Genomic DNA, 22,235 nt, shown 5'->3' on the forward strand with positions numbered 1-22,235 from the left:
CGAGAAACAGAAGAAGGTGCGGATAAAAAGATTTGCTTTTACATAAAGGAACAATCAGAGTTACCCTTCTCGCTTCATCTCTCCATTCTTTTTAAGTTCGTTCTGGCAATGCTCTTGGAGCATTCTCAACTGGTTTATTATAAAAATTTTCTCTTGTATACAGTAGAAATGAATATTATAGGGAAAATTCCTCTAAATAACTTGGCGATTGCTGGTGAATTTGTAGGAGGCCAATGGCCTGCGTCTTAGAGGAGTACGAACCAAGAAACTTGCGGCCAAGGTGTAGGTAGGTGCCTCTCAGGACCATAACACGGGTTCTTCTTAATGATCAGGCGTTTTAAAAAGGAGGATTAAGAGTCTCTCAATGACCAAGCGTTTTAGAGAGAAGGATTAGGAGTCTCTCAATGACCAGGCGTTTTAGAGAGAAGGATTAGGAGTCTCTCAATGACCAGGCGTTTTAGAGACAACGATTAGGAGTCTCTCAATGACCAGGCTTTTTATAAAGTGAGATTAGGAGTCTCTCAATGACCAGACGATTTTGAGAGGGGGGGTTAAGGAGTGACCAGGCGTCTTAGAGAGGTGGATTAGGAGTCTCTCAATTACCAAGTGTCTTAGAAAGAGGGGGGCGCGGTGGCTCAGTGGTAGAGCGTTCACCTCTGGTGCTTGGGGTCCCGGGTTCGATCCCAGCTTTCGCCAAGTGAACTTTGTTGTGGACAAACACCGTGCTCGTGGGTTTTCTCGGGGTTCTCCCGTTTCCTCCCACTTTCTTCATTCCACCATTTTCACTCATCTCTCATTATCACCGTCTCCTTTAGCCTAACCGGCATAACCGTGGGACGTAAAACTTAAAGATTTCATTTTTTCTTAGAAAGAGGGTTAAGGAGTCTCTCAATGACCAGGACTTTTAGAGATGGGGTTAAAAAGTTACCAAGTGTCTTAGAGAGGGGGATAAGGAGTGACCAAGCGTTATATAGAGGAGGATAAGGAGCTTTCAATGACCACGCGTTTTAGAGAGGACGATTAGGAGTCTCTCAATGACCAGACGATTTAGAGAGGGGGTTAAGGAGTAACTAGGCGTCTTAGAGAGGGGGATAAGGAGTGACCAGACATCTTAGAGAGGAGGATAAGGAGTATTCAATGACCAGGCTTTTAGGGAGGGGGATTAGGAGTCTCTCAATGACCAGGTGTTTTAGAGAGGGTGATAAGGGGCTTCCAAGAGAGTGGTGGACTCGCCTTAGAGAGTGGTGTATGACCAATCCGTGGATTAATGCCTTCTGCGGTCTTCTCTGTCCTTTTATATAGAAATGTTGCTGACTGCTTGACTTACGTTAGTTACTTGCCGATCGTTGCAGATGGTTGACGATGACTTCTTCGTATCTGTTATCTGAAGTGTGTTTACAGTCAGCACATGGTGTTGGAAGCACGTGAAACCTTGCAATATTTTATTAAGAAGCTTACTACGAGTCATTTCGCATGGGAATATCCACAAGGAGTACATTAGTTTACTTCTGGAGCTGAATCATCTGCGAATGAACTTTTTTTAACACCTACGATTTTCCTCAAATGTTTCACCAAGAACTAGAGGAAGACATTATTTAAGAAATATGAGTGAGAAAGTTTGATTTTGGTTTTGATTTTTATTTAAGTTTCTTTTTTTTTATTTTATTTTTATTAAGATTAAAATATGAGAGTAAAAAGTAGTTTAAACGCGTGAATGAAATAATTCATAACCAAAGCAGGAAGGACAGAGAATATGCGTGTACTGTTAATTTGGTTCAATATTACTTGCTATAACTATAGTCTTGCTGATGACTAGTTGGCTTAAAATGTAATTACATTGTCTTAAAACACTTCTAGAAAAGTACTAACAAAATCACGGACTAGCATTTGGAAGGGTCATCTACTGAAATTCAGCTACCTCAGTGAAAAGGTAGAGAGAACGTTGTTGTAGAGAGAAATGAAAATGCTGTGAATCTATGCGCTGACCAAGCATCGCCATGCGTCATTCGTTAGCCATATGAGAGGAAAGTGAAATCAAATCTTTCAGTTTAGCGTCCCACGATTATGCTCTTTAGGCTAAAGGAGAGGCAAGTCAATGATGATAGAATAAATCGGTAAAATGATAATGTCGGAAGAAACGGAATACCCCGAAGAAACCCACTGACACTATGTTGCCCATCACAAACTAACTTGGCCGGAGATCGAACTAGGAGCCCCACACACCAGAATTAAGCGATATACCACAGAGCCACCGTGCTTCCCAGTCATATGAGGGTTGTAACACCAAGCGAGTTCAGTAGCAAGACATCAGTCAAAATTTGTAGTGAATTGATGTCATATCGTACGTAAGCGTAAACAACTCTTTTAATGTACTCTGTATGAGATTCATTGAATCAAACATAGTTTTCCATTGTGTGTTTTATCTTCGTTGCAGGAGTTCGACTCTGAAGAGTGTAAAGAGCTTAATGAGGTTGGGGAAACAGCGCCCTCCGAAAGACGATGATGAACGAAAATTGCTTCGAGACGGAGACCACCATGATGGCAGCGGACAACGAGGTAGTGGAATCCACCAACGACGTAGCAGCGACCCCTACGGACCTCCACTTTCTCGAGCCGGAAGTGTGACTTCTTTGTCCTCGGATAATGAGAACACTCAATCATTCTCAGCGGCAGATTCCACACGAAGAAAGCGGTAAGATAATACTGTGTTCTGATTGGTGGTAAGGAAAGGAACTAGTAGCTTCTGTAAGTTAGACATAGTCGGCCTTATGCAGAATCGTTTTGACGTATGATTAGCGATATATTAAGGATTTGATTAACGTGTAGTTATCACAAGTGTACTAAAAATCTCTGATTAGCTCGTAGTAGTTGACTAAGTTAATCGCATGTGACTAATTAATTTAGAGCAGAGGGTGTCGTAGTTTATCCACAATCAACTTACATTGTGAGAATACAAAGGAAATTAATTACTTGTTTTTCTTTCTTACTTTTCACCTCATCGGGTGAATTACGTATGGACGGAGCTGTTTAACCACTCCTCTACAATAGCAGAACTATTTCTTAAAGTGAACAGTGAGAGACGAGTGGAAAATTTCCAGTTTTCTGAGGAACACATACAACTAATCAATAAATCACATTCCCTTATAATTACAACATAACCCTTCTATTGTTGTTAACATTGACTTCAACTTATTCTTACCATAAATACATCCGTCAGAAATGAATAAGTTAATTATAATGCGACTAGCAGCGTTCACCCCGCTTCGCTGCGGTCACCCCGGAACGCAATAAACTTTGTTACTTAGATAATTTTTACTTTTTCGCTTTCAAATTGCAAGCGCCTGTCATTTATGTTAACCCGCCGAGTCACGTGGTCATGCGGGTTGCATATACATACGTTTATTTTTACCTATGATGAACTATGGAGACTTGAATGGTCCATTATCTCAAGACACTGGTAATTAAAAATTAAAGTGATATGATAAAAACCATCTAGGGTCCAAATCCTAACAACCCCCCAAAAATGAAAGAAATCGGTTCAGCCGTATTAGCGTGATGAGTTCACAAAGGATTTGTACGTTCTCTTTTATATATATAGATTTCCTAACTATTTATACGTTGTTGTAATCTCAAACCACAAAGAAAATCTTTCTAATTTCGTATTTCATATATTTTCATTTCTACACGCGTGAAGATTTTCGAAGTTACCACGACTATTTTCCTCACTCGAAGTATTGGCGTTATATTAGTTAACCATACCCAAATCAGCGTATTAGCTGAACTTCAAGCAGACTTTGAATACCAAAAGGTACACCCTCCTTAGTACTGGACTAATACGACACTAAGTAATCTTGTAACTGACTCTTGATTAACGAATTTTCTCTGAATGCCGCCCAGCGTGTCTCCTTTCCAGTGAGTCTTTTCATTAATTACTTTTAGGCTGTCAATTGATTAGCATGTATTCACAATTTTACAAATAGTAATAATAATACAATAATAATAGTCATAGTTTAATTGTGATGATAGAAACAATGATCAGCTTAGCGCACCACCACATCGGACTAAGAATTATACACAGGCACAACAGCACTGAAAATACATATAGAAAATACTAGTCTCACTCTCATAATTGTGGATCAACCAAAATACAAAATTTGAGGTTTATCAAAGTACTGTATTTAAAGATACAGTTGATGACGTACCTTATGCTACTATTTTTCTTGTACATAATTTGTTAGTAACTTACCTAAAGTAGATTTATTTCAATTGTTAACACATGTCGTTCAATGTCTTGTTTAAAACTGAGGACGTTTAGTAAGATATTCTAAAATAAAAATGATCTGTTTTAAGGTGTTATATATACGTGTGTAATAATGCATATGTATATACTGGGTGGTCCGGAAGTGGGCGTACCCCCTCTTTAGTTTCAACAGTATAGTGTTAGTTATGGTAGAATGTCTGTACACAGTTACCTTGAAGTCCTTGAAATTTTAAGAATCATAAACATCGGTATGCTCACCATCCATGTCGTAACGTTTCCCTTCGTTTTATCTGTCGACCGCCTCGGGGAAGGTTTTTCACACTGCCCGTAGCAAATGCACGTTTTTCCACCCCCAATATTATTGGTTTTCTTGGTGGATTAATACCAAAGCGGTCTGCAAAATTCGCTTTAACACTTTACATGGTGTCACCTGTTGTATAACGCCTTTTCCTTAAGCCAAACCGCAAAAACTAATCTTTGTTCAATGCTATATAGACTTCGATCTCACATTGTTGATTACTCCAACTTCACTGCAAATAACTGTTACTAAGCAGAAAACAGCAGAAAAAAAATGAACATGGATAGCAATGTTGCGAGACAATGCCAAACAATGTTGCAAGACAATGCCAAGCAATGTTGCCAGATAATGCCAATCAATGTTACCAGACAATTCCAAGCAATGTTATCAAACACATGTGGGTAAAACCTAAAACCGTCAGAAAACATCAATTAGGAGTACGCTCACTTCCGGACCACGCTGACTTTCGAGCTACGATAAGGGATAGGAAAGTACGGTGATCATGAAACAAATCGAATTCGAGATTTCAACGGATTTAGACGTTTTATGGCCCCTATACACCGAGAAGCATTTAAAATGTGGTGTTAGCGCAGAATGCTGGGCATGACATGAACCAGAAGGTAAAGGAATGAAGACGTATTAAAGGAAGCTAATGAAGGACTACAGATCATGAAGGTATTACGGAAAAAAGAAACAGCACGCTTTTCCATCTTATTCGGCACTCCGATTGGATCACCGTATTGATAGTGGGAAAAGCAGAAGGAAAACCAAGAAGAGAAAGATTAAGGACAGAATATCTATATGCAGTAACGAAGAAAAGACCTTATCAGAGTATAAAACAGTTCTCCCAAGAGAGAAAAGTTTTAAAATTTCCATGTTGCACACCAACCTATGGTTCAGGTGAGAAAGAAGATATACCGAGAAAGAGATTGTTCGATGTTTGACCGTCCATTCGTCCGTTCCGATGTATGTATTGAATACGTGGAAAAGTTCTAAAAGTGTTTGTGTCCATATGGAAGTGTCGAGAACACAAAATATAACTCACCTAGGACTGTGTATAATCACCAGTATGATCAGTGAAATCTTTATCATCTTTCCGTTAGAAGATAAATCCCTCGCTCTGTGCAGCTGTGATGCCTGAAAAACATGTTATTATGTCTCCATGGTTAACCAAATTATACAATACGAATTGTGATTTCATTCATTTTAATGGATGTTAGCAGTTATGTACTAACGTTTAATCGAGTTGATAAACTCACAGTTAGTACAACATAAATCGGTTTTTAGTAGTTGAAAAATAAATAAGCTTTTCCTTAGTCTTGCGCCAAATAGATTAAAAACCCTGTTGTCAACACAACGCTTTCTTCACAGGTATTAACATAGAATTTAAACTTAAAATTAAAAATAAGATAGGTGCAGGTAAATACGCCATGTTAAGGTTGTTGGATTTTTTTACGACCTTAATTTTAATGAAACACAAAGAACAACACATGTGCGTTGCAGAGTAGCCTTTTCCACGTCTAGAAAAAATGTACCAATGATGCCACTCACTTCTGTTTTGTACCTAAGGTAAAAGAAAAAAGTGTTACAAACTGGTGCATTTACTAACACGTGAAGGTAATTACGCCAAGTCTCGTATTCTATTAGAATCCAGTAATAAATCTTGCTTATATCATCTGTATTATACGAACTCAAATACTACTACACAGCGTGGCTGAAGAAAACAAAAACTAGAATAATCAAAGTGCAAGATAAAGATAAAAAGATAAAATGTAAAAACGATAACCTCCAAAGTTGAAATAAAGTTCCAAATTGAAAAGTTTTAGTCGATAAGAAGATATGAAAGCAGTGTCAATGCACTGTGACTTCAAAATACTTCACCGATATTACATGGAACATGTGGAACAAATGAAAACATCTTTGTCTTCTGCAATCAGTCCTGCACAAGCCCTGGCTCATTTCGCTGCACTACGCTTGGTATTGATTTAGTATCCATGGAATCACAAAATACTGAAGTTACACTTACAAACAAAGTATTCCTAGACGGTTATGAAATAAGGCGTACATTGCTGTAAACAACCGACAATGTTCTGTTTTAGTACGGTACTAATAACGGATTCTTACATCTATTGAAATAATAACGTCCTTCCATGAAACCTTCCCGAAGCAAACAACACTGCACGGCGTGGCGGTCTCGGCGCTGTCTCCCCGAGTATTGGTCAAATCGGACTTGTCAAGCCCGTGGCACATATTGTGAGTGTATTCTAGCGGATTTCGTCAGAAACGTCCCAGTACTGAACACTTGGCGTATTTAGCTGCACTGGCGTATATACCTAGGTACCTGCAGTTACCTTACATGGATAAGTTGGCACAATAGAACAACTTGAGCTGACATCTGTTAGTACAAAAAATAAATACATCTTTGCTTAGTGCAATTCTCACTAGATGACGGCACAAGTTTCTCGATTTTGCTGCTCCTTAAGGTTGAATGGTTGAAACATGTTGTTTTAAATGTTCTATTCATATTTCCTCCATGGTAGAAGTCACTGAGGCTCCTCTTCTTGAATTACATTATGAAGATTTTGTTAATTCCAGCCGCATGTATACGTATTACTTTAACGACATTTATGAAAAATTTAAAGTGTAAAACATTCACGAAAATAGCTTTAAATATAACTACTGTATGCTTAATAATATTAAGTACTAATAGAAAAGTTAAATTATGAGAATAGATTTTTCTCATCATTATTACTATTATGCGAAATTACTGTAAGATAGTTATAGTTATACTGTAAGATAAGTATTACATAATAGCATTAACACTATTTTCAATTAATGTCTTAGTTTTATTTGTAATTATAAATAGGCAAAAGAAATCCACTCTTAATATTTTTTTTTAGATTTAAAACAATCTTGGTTTTCAGTTGTTTATAGAACATGTAACACTTCCTTTTCTCATATAATTGTAGGTTAAAACCGTTAGCGACGATGACCCCATCTGCTTTGAAGGCGCAAGACTTCCAGTTGTGTGTCACTGTGATTGAGGCTCGTCAATTAGCTGGCCTTAACATGGACCCAGTAGTTTGTGTCCAAGTGGGGGACCAGAAGAAATACACTAGCGTTAAAGAAAGCACCAATTGTCCCTATTACAACGAGGTAAGAAGCTCCGCAAATTTCGTACTTTTCCTTGCAGCAAAATGTGTTCTTAAATGTGAGTGAGATGATACAGTTCCAGGTTCCAGAATGTAAAGTCAATAGTTACCTCTGAAGTTCGAATGGCGGTAACTTAGGGATCCCCGTAGGAGTTTAGTTGATTTATTAACTAAGTAATTGGAGTTTAAGTTTAATTTTCAGTCAAGGGGTATTGTTTAAAGTTACATAGGAACCTCTACCGTGTTTTGTATCTTAGGCTTGCCACGAAAGGAGAGAAAACGAGTTGAAATATTCTAGGTGTAATCTGATTAGTCACTTATTACTACTTTCACCCAGTGAGCACATTCGGTCGAAAAGGTGTAACAGCTTTATCAGGCCAGTCATCTTGAGTGAGGATTTTCCTGTGTTTCCCTCATTTACACCAGCCAAATGCCGGGATGGTACCTCACATAACCCAAGTAGCATTTTGGGTTGGCAAATGGTTGGGCCAACCGACCATAGTTGGTTGGCCAATGGTGATTTTGGCGGTACTGCAAATCGTTACGCCAACCATTATTTGCAACGTTGGGTCAAGAGAAGATTGTGTACAGTTGGCCAACCAACCAATAGACGAAAGTGTGCCAACTATGGAGGAGTTTGGCCAACGAAAAAATCACAGTTGGCCAATGATCGTTATCCTACAATCTACCAACTATGGTGCGGTTGGGCCAATGGAATGCCAACAAAACACCAACGTGAAAAAAAACAGTTGGCCAACGATCGTTATTCTACGGAACGCCAACATTGTGGCAACAAAATAGAACATCGTCTTTCGATGCGTTGCCGAAACAACGATGCACCTACGTTGAACCACTGTTTTGTTTTCGCTTGTTGGCATCGATGGTTGATGGATTGTAGAATTTGCCGTTGGCATTTTGATAGTGGCTTTGCCAACGATGCCTACAAATAGACAACGGTTGACACACCGTTTGACAACGAAAATTTTACTTGGGAATGGTCCCAGGCCGCTTCCTTGCTTCCCCAATGCTTTCTTCCTTCCCTTCCATTGGATAGTGTGCTCGCCGAGGGACATCTTCCCTCACCTACGTGACGGGCTATATGGCCTTAGATGCCGACAGCCGAGAAATCGAATTCCTAATTCCTAATTCATTTATTACTACTTTCAATTTCACCCCCTTCGATTCCGTTCCAAAGTTAAATCTGGTTTGCCTTATTTTCCATATTTCTTACAAATTAAGACATTTTAACAGCGTTAACTACTCCACAATACATTGCAAAGAGTGCACCATTGTTTGTTGTACGAAGCAAACCGAAAGCAGTATGAGATAATAATAGGTCGTAATCCAGATATGGATCTAAATTGGAGAGCGACTATATTCGCAACCTGTACATAGGACAATGAGTAAGGTTGAGCTTAAATGAAGGAGAAACCAATAATGTGAAGCTTGAAAGAGGAGTCAGACAAGGATATAGAATGTCGCCCCAATTATTCAACATTTACAGTGAATGTTTAATGAAAGAAGCATTAATGTGAAGTGGAGATTTTCAACATTGTAGGACAAATCATTAGCAAGATCAAGTATACACATGATACTGTTATTATATCCAGAACTGAAGAAGGACTACAGAAGATGGTTGACAAAATAGTTGATACTACGAAGCTATATGAAATGGAAATCAGCATTTAAAAAAATCGCAAGTCATGAGAATATCCCGTGGAAATGCGCTCTCACAAGTCAGTAGGAGTACATGAAGAGGTCGATTATTTCGAATATCTGGGAAGTATTTTGACAAAAGACGCATAACGCATCAACGAGTTCAGGTCAAGAATTGCCATAGACAAAGAAGCATTCAACAAGAAATGATCACTCTTAACTATCAGGCTTAATATCGGACTAAGAAAGAACTTAGTCAAGTGTTATATGTGAAATATTGGACTGTATGATTCAGAGACTTAGACATTACCTAAGTTAAATAAATATTTAGAGAGATTCGAAATGTGGTGGCGGAGGAAGATGGAGAAGATTAAATGGACAGAGAATTACAAACGAAGATGTTTTAAAACGGATAGGAGAGAAAAGGACGCTTTTAACCAGCATCCTTCGTAGAAAGACCAATTGGATTAAATACATCTTAAAAGAAATTATCTTTTTCACACCGCCATAGAAGGAAAGATTAAAGGGAAGCAAGGGAATTAAAAGAAGCAGCTGAAGATCGAGAAACGTGAAAGAAACATTTTCAGGCCCAAACCTAAAATTAGATAAATAATAATAATGAAAACTCTTTAACCTCATGACTTGCCAACAGGCAGAATACTTAGCAATAATAATAATCCAGATCTGCAGAGCTCAACATAAATCTTTTCTTTGATGATGATGATAACACTTTGTCTTGAGCTCACAGATGTCCATCATGATGAATTGCGACAAATCCAGTGTATCAGATAAAGCAAAGAATGTTCTGCAGCCATCAGTGAGTACAACGGAAATGTTCTGTTCGATCATCGTTCACTGTAATTTGTTGGTCCAGCTCCAATTCTGTTAGTCGATGAAACGTACAAACTCGCTGACCAAAGAAAAAAAAAGTTTTTCATGTTGAGCTGTTTGGCATTAACTTTCTTTTCGAATATCACTGTCAAACTCCCTCAAAATGCAACTTACCCTGATGGCATCTCACATAAAAATGAAACACAGACAACCATGACAAAGTAGCATGTGGTTTTGCGCTTGGTTGGCTCAAACTTTAAAATTATATTCAATGCGGCGAAATTGAGTAATTCTGAGTGCGCCATAACAATATCTATCAGATGACATCTAGAACATTTCGTTCTGTTGTTCTAATTCTCCGTATCCTTCCAGTGCAGCATTCTTTCAAAGAATCGGGCACAAAACAATGGATTATAAAGAGACCACGCATCAACCACTTGAGCACTATTCATGAATTTGTAGCCAGATATACGTGGACCACAATTTTTGATATCGCTATAATAAATAGATAAAGGCGAAAGGTAACAGATACGTCTCCTTCTCTGACAACACCGCAGCCTTCTCATTTCCAAACAGCGTTTAACGGAAACTTTGAGCGCTACCTTCAAATGCTACCAAGATTGTCTCACGCTTTAGGAACGTTAGGTATCGCTATAATAAATAGATAAAGGTGATTAGGGATGGCCAAAATTATCTGGATTCCGGAAATTTTATTTCCGGAATCGGAAATTTTATTTCCGGAATCGGAAATTTAACTTTCCGGATTTGGGGAAAATTTCGAAATTCAAAAAATTCGGAATTAAGAAAAGTTCCGGAATTTTTCCGAATTCTGATTTTTTTCGAGATCGGAATTTTCTAAATTCCGGAATCTTTCCGAATTCCGGAATTGGCCATCTTGAAAGGTGATACACTTCGTTCTCTGGCAACATCACGGGCCTGTTTATTTGCTAACAGCGTTTAAAGAGAATTCGGAGCGCCCCTTGAAACGTAATCGAGATTGGCTCACGCAACGTTTACGAAATGTTAATATCACACTATTTACGTCACGTCACATTGAATATGTACGTTAAAAGAAAGGTGGTGTCGCAGAAATAAAGAACCGGTCATGACAACGGAATATATACCTGCTTTTTGCTAAGGTAATGTGACACTCGTGGTCTGTGAGCTACTGTTGGATTCCACTACATTAAACATGTGAAAAACTTGCTTTCCAGTTGCGGTGGCTTATGTAAGCCTACCCCCCAGTCAGTAGCTAAATATTTTCACAAATGGCGACATGATAATGGAAATAGTTCATTCTAAACTGATGTTTGAGGAAAAGGTGTAAGTTTATACCAGTCCAAAACAAAGCTTACTTTATTTAGCTAACATTGCGTATTACTGTTTTCAACCTTTTTGCATTCACAGGATATGACGGTGCAACGTTTTCTAGCTCCTACTTATTTCTCACAATTTAGAACATTTTACTTCTGATACTTTGAAAATTGTAAAAGCTAGATAAGACTCGTATTGTGTATTAAGATTCTCAAAATGTGATTTTCCAGTAACTAACGTAATTTTTCTCCATTTTTCCCCTAGTACTTCGTCTTCGACTTTCATATGCCACCTGTGATGTTATTCGACAAGATCATCACCTTGTCGGTAAGTACTAACTTTATGAAAACTTGACAAACGTAGCTTCTAGCTAATTCTTTTAATGACAGTATTTTCAGGCATTCTCTCCACTATTTTTAAGTTGTTATTTTGTAGCTTTTCCTATATCCATTATTTATATCCACGTGAAAATGAAACAGCTCGTTGAGCAGTTCCTCCTGCCATATACTAACTAATGTGTGGTTGAGGAAAGTCAGCGTCTGACAGTTCGACAAAACACATGGTGTGTGGAGACACTGTTGTCAAAGAGACTGCAACAATATAGTTAGCTCCTCTGGTGACAAACATATATCGTTTAATAAGTCATTATTCTATAATCGTCTTAATATGAGAGGATGATTTGAAAGTATGATTTCCAAATAAAAATAATAGTAGTACTTGGAATATTTGACAGAAGATTCATCATTCAAGACCGGTAAAACTGCGATCAATGACCTTGGTTGCCTGGAAACAGCATCAACAAATACTGCAGTGATTGCGGTTTTCCCTTCGTTTCGTCTACAGCACGTGCAGCCATCTCTGAGGCGCCAAGTTTTGTTAACCACACAAAAGTTACGTGGAATTCCATTTGTTCGCTACATGTGAGTAGCCTGAGAAATGGAATCAAGTGTACCTTGGCTAGGCAAACGCTCATAAATTGAATTTTTAACAGTGGAAAAAATTAAATCTAGTGAAATGCATCGTCGCTTACAATCAATTCGCCAGCTTGGTACCGATGTTTTTCACCTGCCGGAGATACTGGTCGACCACTTCTAGATTCATCCCCATTGATCATTATGCCTTTTTCAGATTCATGAAATTTTGCTTACCACATATTTCCCGAATTTGGATGCTTACTACATATAACTTGTAAGTGACGATTACATCCACGAATATGCATTACTTCCGCAATTGAAAATTCAAAACTTGTTTATTTTCTAGCTATTGTAATATTATGGTTGTATCCTGTATCTATTTCACGTGCTACTCATTCAAGAGAAACCGGAAATCCATGAGTATTGAGGAGATGAAGCTACAAGATCGTAATAGATAGCATTTTGTGGTCTGTTTTGATTCGTGAAATCGTGCAGGATTTTTAGTTGGTCTGTGTCGCTTGTGTACTTGTAAACTGTAAAAGAGAATAATGGACTTAAGCGTACTGCCTTCCATTTTTCAGTATCAGCATTTCATCATTATAACAACCAGAAGCATCTAATATCAGGCTAAAGAATATAAGCTAATACCAAGTTTTATATCACTCATTGTTCCTTATACAGAAGCCAGTAGATAGATGTAAAGTTAAATTATATCTAGGCTAATCTTTGTTTCTTGGAGAAATAATTCTCTGAGAATGTTCGGGGTCTAGTAGTAAAGTGTGAAGTTTCAGGCTTTCTGTTACAATATATAAGTGACAATTTTGCTCACGAACGTATAACAAATGTCCGTATAAAGGAAGATTGTAATTTCTTACTACAAAGGTTTCTATATGAGAAAATTTCTTCTGTGACTTCATTGGTATACTCAATACTCCTTTTCCAGAAAAAGCGTGTAGAAAATTGAAATAAATTCATACTTAACCTAGTTGATAGTGTCCAATTCATAGGTTGAATGACACTGGATAAGGAATTTCTCTTACCGATATATGAGGCGTTCAGGGTACGAGAGATTTAAGCCCAATTACTAAAATTGTAAGAAAAAGAGACAAAGTTTATATGTTTTGTTTAAATACATGAAAAATTAACATTTTTACATTATAAAAGCTATTTCCAATATCTGGACATGGATCTTTTAAACAGTGAGAGGAGCTTCAGGTAGAGATTTTAAACATGAGATATGTCCAAAATGAAAAAAACTTAGACTTACATCCCTTCTCCACTGAACGCTCCATACTTTTGCTGGGTAGATTATTATCATGGTAAAAATCATCTATAAATGCTTCCAAGACTCTAAATTGGGTAAGAAGAGAAAGTGAAAAAAGTCGACACAATGATTACAGTACTTCGGTAGGAGCTAGAATGGTTAGGTGTATGCAGTTTGCAGATAATATGGCGCTTGCTGCGAAATATGAAAATAAAATCAATAAGATGTTAGAAAACGTGAAGAAGGACTGTGAAGAATATGAGATGAAAATAAAATGTTATAAATACAGAAGCAATGGTGATTGGAACGAAGCGGTCGGTGTCAAATGTAGAAATAGAAGGGGAGAAAATAGAATAGGTGACTAGTTTTCGATACCTGGGTAGTATTATTAGTAATGATATGAAATGTGAAGATGAAATAAAAACAAGGATAGCAATGGAGAAAGAAGCCTTTAGAAGATAGAAAATACTATTTTGTGAGACCTTGAATAAAGATTTGAGAAAAATACAAAATGCTTCTTATGGAGTATTGTACTCTATGGGGTAGAAACACGGACAATATGTAAAAATGATTAAAAACGACTGGAAGATTTCGAAATTTTGGTGTAGAAAAGAATGGAGAGAATTAGCTGGCTCTAGAGGAAAACGAAGGAGAGTGTGTTAGAAATGGTTGGGGAGAAAAGAACAATTTTAGATGATATTAAGAGGAGGAAGAGAAACTGGTTGGGACTTTGACTAAGAAGAAACTGTATCATGAGAGGGAAAACTGTGTCACGTGCTAGAGGGTATGGTGGCAGGAAAGAGAAGGTGGGAGCAAAGGAAGCTACAATTGATAGACTATGTCAAAACAGTAAAGTCGTACATGAAGACGAAGAAGTTAGCTGAAGACCGTGGAGTATGGAAGGCTCTCAGTTGCAGCAAGTGACGTACCAATGATTATTCTAGTCCACATATGACTCTGTTAAAATTTTCTACCTCCAGATATAGGTATCATGAATACGTATGTTTGTTGTCTTCTTTTCTGCTTAAAAAATATTGTTCTTCTAATGCCTTCAGAGACTGATAAATTTACAGGTTCATTACTTTCTACTTCCCAGGTGCAGATTAATAATATGGGAACATATAGGTAAAGACCATCCTTCCGTGCATTGTGTTTTGCACCAAAATGGCGTCTAAAGACTTAAAATTACTTTATAAGTATATTACTACGTATTCTGGTATTAGAGGATTTGTTTTCTAAATCAGAGCAATATGCGACCCTGTACGAGCAAGCAAGACTTGGTCCAAGTTTTAAGTTAGCACATTCAGTGTAACACATTAAACATCCGGAAATTAAATTTGAAAAATTAAATTGTGTTAAAAATTAATATATGAAAGAAGTTATCTTGAAGTGTCGTGTATTTTTAAACTTGAGTCATTTTTATCTAAAAATGTCACTACTTTATATTTGGGCCAAGGTAGGTACAAATGATATTACAAATAGATGAGTTCATGTTACCAATATATTTTTCTAATAACATTGTGGGTCGTAGCACTTTGAAACGAATTTCAGCCAGTTATAAATAACTACCTCTTGTATACCTTTTGTCAAGCAGCTTCAAAATTAATTTGAAATACTTGCTTGTAATTTCATGGAGTACTGATTTTATTGCTACATAATCATCCTATGATATGTATATTCCTTTTTTTTCAATATAATATGTTAAATTGACAATGGAATTACCCACTACAAAAGTGTCTATGCAAACCTATTTACACCTTAAATTTAAATCTTACAGTAATCAGAAAAATGTAAAATTAAATTTATGAAACATAGAACAATTATCACAAACTCATTTTTGAAATTAACGTTTTTCATTAAATACTAAAATTAGTGCTAATATTTGTTTTCTTTCTGCCACAAGGAAGCTAGACTAAATTACCTACAACGCTCTCCGGTGGGGAAGCGTGGAAAATAATTTAATGAAATTGGTAAATCAAATTCTAATATTGGTTCACATTTAAAAGCCAGTAAAAAAATCACTCAGAAACTAAACTTTGAAATCTACGAATCCATACAGAAATCGTTCTGTAGGTCACTGTAAATAGACATAAATCTTTCTTCTTATTAAATATTTACTAAGTTCTTATTAAATACAGTTGAAAGTTCTAAAAATATTTTTTTCCTTGCGTCAGATTTTCAAAAAGTATTGAATGTTAGCCATGTTGACAATAGAATATAACTGTAGTCATAATGGTCTAAAGGAATTAGCTAAATTAATGTAAGTACAGTAATAATCAAACAATCCTGGCCTGGTACTCCTATTTAAAAAAATTATGGCCGTTACGCAGAACAGTTTAGTGTTCTCGTGTTGTTTGAAATAAATATAGGGTGTGTCAGAGAGAACTGTATAACTCATATTAATTTATTGATTTATTTTACAGGCATGGTTTTGGTGCCATTTTGTAGGAAAATACATCGTTTTTACTCACGTAGTAAACTAGTTCAGAAAAAGCCACTGCAAGCGCTAGCGGCAAGGACCTTACTGGTCCCGAGCGTGCTACCTGTGTATTTTGGTTTGAAGAATCCAAGTCTGCGACAACTGTGCAACGTAATTTTCGTACAAAGTATGGTAAAGATCCTCCCAGTAGGCCTACTATTTATCAATGGCATAAGTGTTTTATTGAAACTAGATGTTTGGTAAGACAACAAATCTTCAGGTCGTCCCCATACGTCTGAACACGTTGTAGAGCAAGTGAGACAAAGCTTTGTGAGCAGTCGTGCAAAATCAACCCAGCGTGCTTCTCGACAGCTAGGCGTTTCACATATGACAGTTTGGTGTGTGTTGAGAAAAAGGTTACATCTCAAACCATACAAATTACAAATGGTGGAAGAATTAAAAGATACTGATAGAATTGCTCGTAAGGGTTTTTTTTTAGGAAATAGACTTCAGATGAGATGTGTTCTGCATTACCAGCGAAAACCACATTGAACCTCTTTAGGTATAAGGTTAAAAAACCTAATGTACTTTTCTACAAAATGACACCAAACCATGTCCGTAAGATAAGCGAATAAATCAATACGAGTATTCAAAGTTGTAGAATCCTTTCTGAAAACACCCTGTATATTAAACTGCCACATACGACTCACATTCGTTCAACCAACTTCCAATTACGAATAAGAGTGAAATGGGATGTTTTAAATAGATGTGTGGGGCCAGGATTGTTTCAACAAAATTGTTCGTGTATGACTAAGTGTAAAATTATAAGATGTACGAAGTTTGAATAGAATTTAGAGACTTCTTTCAAGATATATATTTTTTCTTTCCATAGTGTATGTGATTTTCTCTGTGAAATCGATAATGTTGTAGTTGGAAAACTAACTTGTTTATGTAGTACTAACATGTATGTGTTTATATATCTCATGCTCTATAATCTTATTTCTTGTAGGTGTTGCAATCTAGAAAAATTTTGCGCAGTGGAACGGTTGTGGGGTCTTTCAAGATAGATCTGAAGACAGTCTATGATGCACCCGGTATTTTTACCTAACATTTTTGCTCTCCACTGTAATTTTGACAAGAAATAATCCTAAAACTTACATAAACGAGATTACTTACCGATTTTGTTTCACATGCGAGTCTGGCAAAAATATTTTTTTCTATTTCAATGTTACACAGTTTTGATTTGATAGTCCAAATCTAAGCCCTTATGTTTAAAACACTATATAATCAACTTCCCATTTGATATTAGGCCATATATGATATCATCTCCATAACTATCATCAAACACTAATTAGAGATTCACATTGTATCGTAATAGTCCAGTGTTGGTAAGAATTCCTTAAGTGTCCAGTTTCTGATATATACTCATCCTACCTTTCACTTTAAAATTGACAATGTTGCATCTAAAGTCATTAACTATTTGCACTTAAAGTATTACTATTCATAAGGGAGCATGAAAATGCTTAGTTTTGTAAATCGAGTTGTCTTATTATACAATCACAGTTACTGAACTATTTTATCGAGAGAAAGACTTGAAATCATGCACAGGAATGCCAATTACTTTCATAAGCAAAGCTCATTTTTGCCGTTTCTACAAGGTCAGAGTAGCTGACCTCATCTTTTATTTTATATATTTATAAAATTCGAATTTTTCATCAGATTGTTCAGAAAGCACCGCGTTTAATTTATCTTTAAATCCCGAAGACCTAGCTGACCACATTTATAGATGCTACGTCAGTTCGAATGTTCTCCATCTCATAAGTGGTTTACTTTCAGTTATTTCTAATCGTGTGAGAATGTTCTGAACAATGTCATGATTGGATGAATTGCGCGTAATTCTGCTGTACAAGTTCAAGTTGGATCATAATGTTTCGCAAATCTACGGTAATATTGTCATTGTATAGGGAAAAGATATGGGTGGTTTTAAAAGCTTCGCTTCTGCAACACGGGTCTCGAACATAAAAAGGACGGAGCACGAATTTTTAACCTTGATAACGACATTCTGAAGGAAAATGTAGAAGCAAATCCTTACTAGATGCCGGTGAGAAAACTTCAAAAATAAATTTGATGTCATCCATTAATGAATGTCTTGTCGAACTGAATAAAGTTAGATTTGATACATGGATCATACTTAAGCAACTACGTAACAAGAAAAACGTCTATTTGAGATTTGCAGCAACCTTCGTAATAGAAATGACTCTACTAAATTTGTGATGAAAAATTGATTCTGTACAACTGAAAACTGTCAGACACTGATTGTATCTTGATGAACCATCTGAGTAACATCGCAAACCAACGTTAAGGACAAATTAAGTTCAGTTGATAAGTGGACCAGGTACGGTCCTTAACGATACAGATTCTTGAATGGTAAAGAAACCATTACCTTAGCCAAATACTATGCAAACATTGACCCTACCGATCAGACCAACTGTTCATTTTTTAGTCCTCCTCTACTCCATGTGATACGCATGTTCAAACAGAAACTACTTGAAGTACTGCAACATCTTCCCATATCGAATCTACTAACACAATTTTACATTATTTCACGGCTCTCACCAATTGCATGAAGATCAGAATCTTTAGAAACCGAGAGGAACCTGAAATTACCTCTGGAGCACAACCTCCACTGTCTTGGAACTCAGCTTAAACGACTAGGAAACTGTCTAGGAGTAGGAAACGACTAGACTGTCGGTCTTGTCAAATTAAATCTTCTACTTTGAGAACTGAATAGAATCAAAGGGTTGATAATAAATGAATTATACCATCAAAATTGTTGCAATATCAAAATGAGAAGGGAATAAATATTGCTAGAATGCCCTGGAAAGTGTGTAACTTTCTCATCACAAACAATACCTAACTATAATTGTTCGTACTGTCATAATTAAATGGGGTTACTGAAAAAATAAAATGTTATTCAATTTCCTTCGTGTGTACTTGAGCTGACCAAAGTGAAGTTTTGGTCATTGCCTCTTACTCGAGAACTGAAAAGCTATCACAACTCTAACTTACTACAGTAATAGCCAACATTGGTAACAAGGCTGTGAATAAATACATTTTAAGTTAGGAAGTTATCAGGAATTATCCCAAAATTAATCCAATTCATTAACAATCAAACATGCAGGCATGCCGTCTAGGTTTGAATTTCAGAACGCTTAAAAAGTAGGAGATTATACACAATAAAAATAATAAACTCGCTAGTTATATTATTTGGACTTCCGTTCCAGGGTGCGAGATGATCTCAGTTTTGAAAACGAATGTTTAGTAATGATTTGGTAGAAATAAAAAAAAATCATCTTCAGCAAATCAGATTCTAAACTGAAATCTGCATCTGCATTGCTGTTGGAGTATTTCCGTAAGTTGCCAGTAGATAGCTTAGCTCAGTTTCGAGCAACTCAGCAATTCTGAAGCATTTTTTATTAAAACTTATCGCTAGTAATTCTGAACAAAAACAAAATTAAGTCTATTTCTATGAATTATCAATATATTTTCCCCTAAAATAAATTTTAAGGGAAAACTTCCATGCTGTTTAATTTGTTTTGAAAATAAGTAACTTTGATGAAACTCCAAAGCTGCGTTGAAATATGAACTTAAATGTCTGTAAGTATATAAATGCTTTTTACAGACTTTGGAACTTTTTCAATACTGCAAAACTGCTCTCCATGTTTGCTTTCTAGTACTTGCTAACGTTATGTATCGTGATTAAAATGTTGTAGATTCACTACAGTAATTTTCACTTCTAGAAAGCAAAATAAAAATTTAACGTATTGTTCTTGTAATAAGCTTAGTTTACACCAGTACTGTGTTTCATATTTCTGCGTTTTAACTCTGTTACTTAAAACTAAGGATTCATTGCCGTAGATAGGAAAGATTGCTGTTGATTCCTATACTGTTCAAGTCAAAGTTGATAGAATTGTCGTGATTACGTTTATCTCGAAGATTGTACTTTATATTATTTTCCAATTTTCTTGTTGCACCCACAGACATTTTCAGGTTCTTATACAACTGGTTCGTACAGTACTTCCCTTCCGAGCGAAACGTACTTTCCCTCTTGCATATCCTGAGTGTATTATTTGTATCGCATCCGGTAATCTGCCGCGTTACATAACTATATTAATTCCATTTGTTTATGCTCCTTTTCAGCATCGGAGCCACATCAACTGTAATATTTTCCATAAGTAGAAGCTTTGCTTTGCATATAATTAAACACAAACTATTTGCTGAGCAAAACAATATATTCACATTTAAAAAAACTATATAGTGTGACAGTTTCGCCAACTAACACTTTGGCTTCATCATACATTATCTGATGTGTCTGACGAGGCCACAGTGTTAGTTGGCGAAACTGTCACACTATGTGTTTTTTATTAATGTGAATATATTGTTTTGCTCAGCAAATAGTTTGTGTCTAATTATATTATAATTCGTTAGCTGTTCTATTTCTGCATCTCAGAAACACAGGATAAAGCGTAACTCTTATGCGATATAAATTGCAAGAAATCTAGGAATAACTTCTGTTCATATGTTTGAAAATAAAGAATTTGCCCGTAAAATAGTGGACATGATCATTTACTTCGTCTAACTTAACATATTTGGAAAAGTAGAAATTTCTTGTCAAAATTGCAAGGAGAATTATATTCTTTTTTAAAATTAAAACCGTTCTTTTGCTTTGACAGAACAGAAACTACTCTTCAAATATTTAAACGTGCACTTATTACAACTTCTGTTTGCCACTTTGCTTTCCACTTCTCTTACTTTGTATTATCACTTTGTTTCCTGTTTTGTTCAGGTTCTCCAATCAAGAAACATTCTAAGGTCAAACAAAATGTTGGGAAGCTTTAAGCTAGATGTCGCCACTGTTTGGGCACAGCCAGGTACAGTTCGATGGCGTGGAAAGTTTAGTTAGTTGCGATAACGCCAATACAAGTAGATAAACGCGATCCTTTGTTTGTAGTTTGTTTGGTTTTCATAGTAGCTCGTGAAACCAATTTAGTACACCTATCTTTGCTCATAATAGATAACAAACAAAAGAAAGTTTCTTCTAAAGCAGAAACACCCTTTTTTGTTTATTTTTTATGAGTGTGTGTCTGTGTACTTTCTTAATTTTAGTTAGTGTTGGGGAAACTCGTGTGAAACACTTCATGGCTAGATAAGAAATTTGGATTCAGTAATTTTGCCTTCCTTACTCTGATCACGTCAAAGTCTACAGTACAGGTTTACTTTAGGTTTACCAATTATTGGTAAATTTACAGTTCAAATATCTTACTGTAAATAAAAGAGAACGGTGTAAGAAATAAAATTCTGTTTGTTCTCGTAAAATCTTCAGTTACCCAGATTTACTACATACACGCATGCATATAGTTATCCACTGCAGATAAGACTTTCTTGATGAAGATCTGTAGCTTAAAAATAAATTTTAGGGTAACGATTTTACATTCTCAAGTTTACTTTACGTGAATGTCCAATTCATGCATGAATTAAAACATATATTTGAGAAAAACTTTAAAAGCAAGGCTAACCTGAGCTATAGTCAACCAAAAGAGGATAAACCTATCAGACCAATATAAGCTCATTTAAATCCGATATTTAGGCTGAACTAAGTAGTAGATATTTTATATAAGAAAATGGTATTTATGGTTATTTTCTTTTATGCACGCCTAAAGTAAATCTAAGCTCATAAATGTAAGGTTGTTTAGCAAATACGATTATAACAGCTCAAGCAGAATATTTTACATCAAACAACTCCAATTCAATACCGGTTTGATTATGGAAGGCATAAAGTAAATGTACACAAAATCTACTTCAAACTTTTCTTCAAGTTAATTGAATTGCAAATATGACCGCAGGAAATGTCTAGTATTACATGGCAAAGTACCATTTATACAAATTTCGTAGAAAATAATAGTACCTGCAATCTTGTTTCCTCTGTGGATAAGTTCACTGATTATATGGTTCCAAATGGTATACTAGTAAATTCGAGTGCTAAGACAGCATATCTTTTCATATGGTTCATACTTATTTTTTCTTAATTGTTATGCAGATTCTTTCGAGGCAAAAAAAACATCCTTA

At 36.1% G+C, this 22,235-nt stretch overlaps 1 protein-coding gene across 1 annotated transcript in view; it reads left to right on the forward strand.

Moving 5' to 3' along the window:
- LOC145673940 (otoferlin-like) overlaps nucleotides 1–22,235 on the forward strand; it is a 479,417-nt gene that overhangs the window by 160,279 nt on the left and 296,903 nt on the right. Inside the window, exons 4-7 of the mRNA XM_081743754.1 lie at nucleotides 2,435–2,692; nucleotides 7,529–7,715; nucleotides 11,777–11,839; nucleotides 20,956–21,040. Coding sequence (XP_081599880.1) covers nucleotides 2,435–2,692; nucleotides 7,529–7,715; nucleotides 11,777–11,839; nucleotides 20,956–21,040 — 593 coding nt within the window. The remainder of the gene's footprint in view (nucleotides 1–2,434; nucleotides 2,693–7,528; nucleotides 7,716–11,776; nucleotides 11,840–20,955; nucleotides 21,041–22,235) is intronic.

The sequence above is a fragment of the Thermobia domestica genome, chromosome 17 (genome assembly GCF_964235325.1).
Source record: "Thermobia domestica chromosome 17, izTheDome1.hap1.1, whole genome shotgun sequence".
Lineage (NCBI taxonomy): Eukaryota > Metazoa > Arthropoda > Insecta > Zygentoma > Lepismatidae > Thermobia > Thermobia domestica.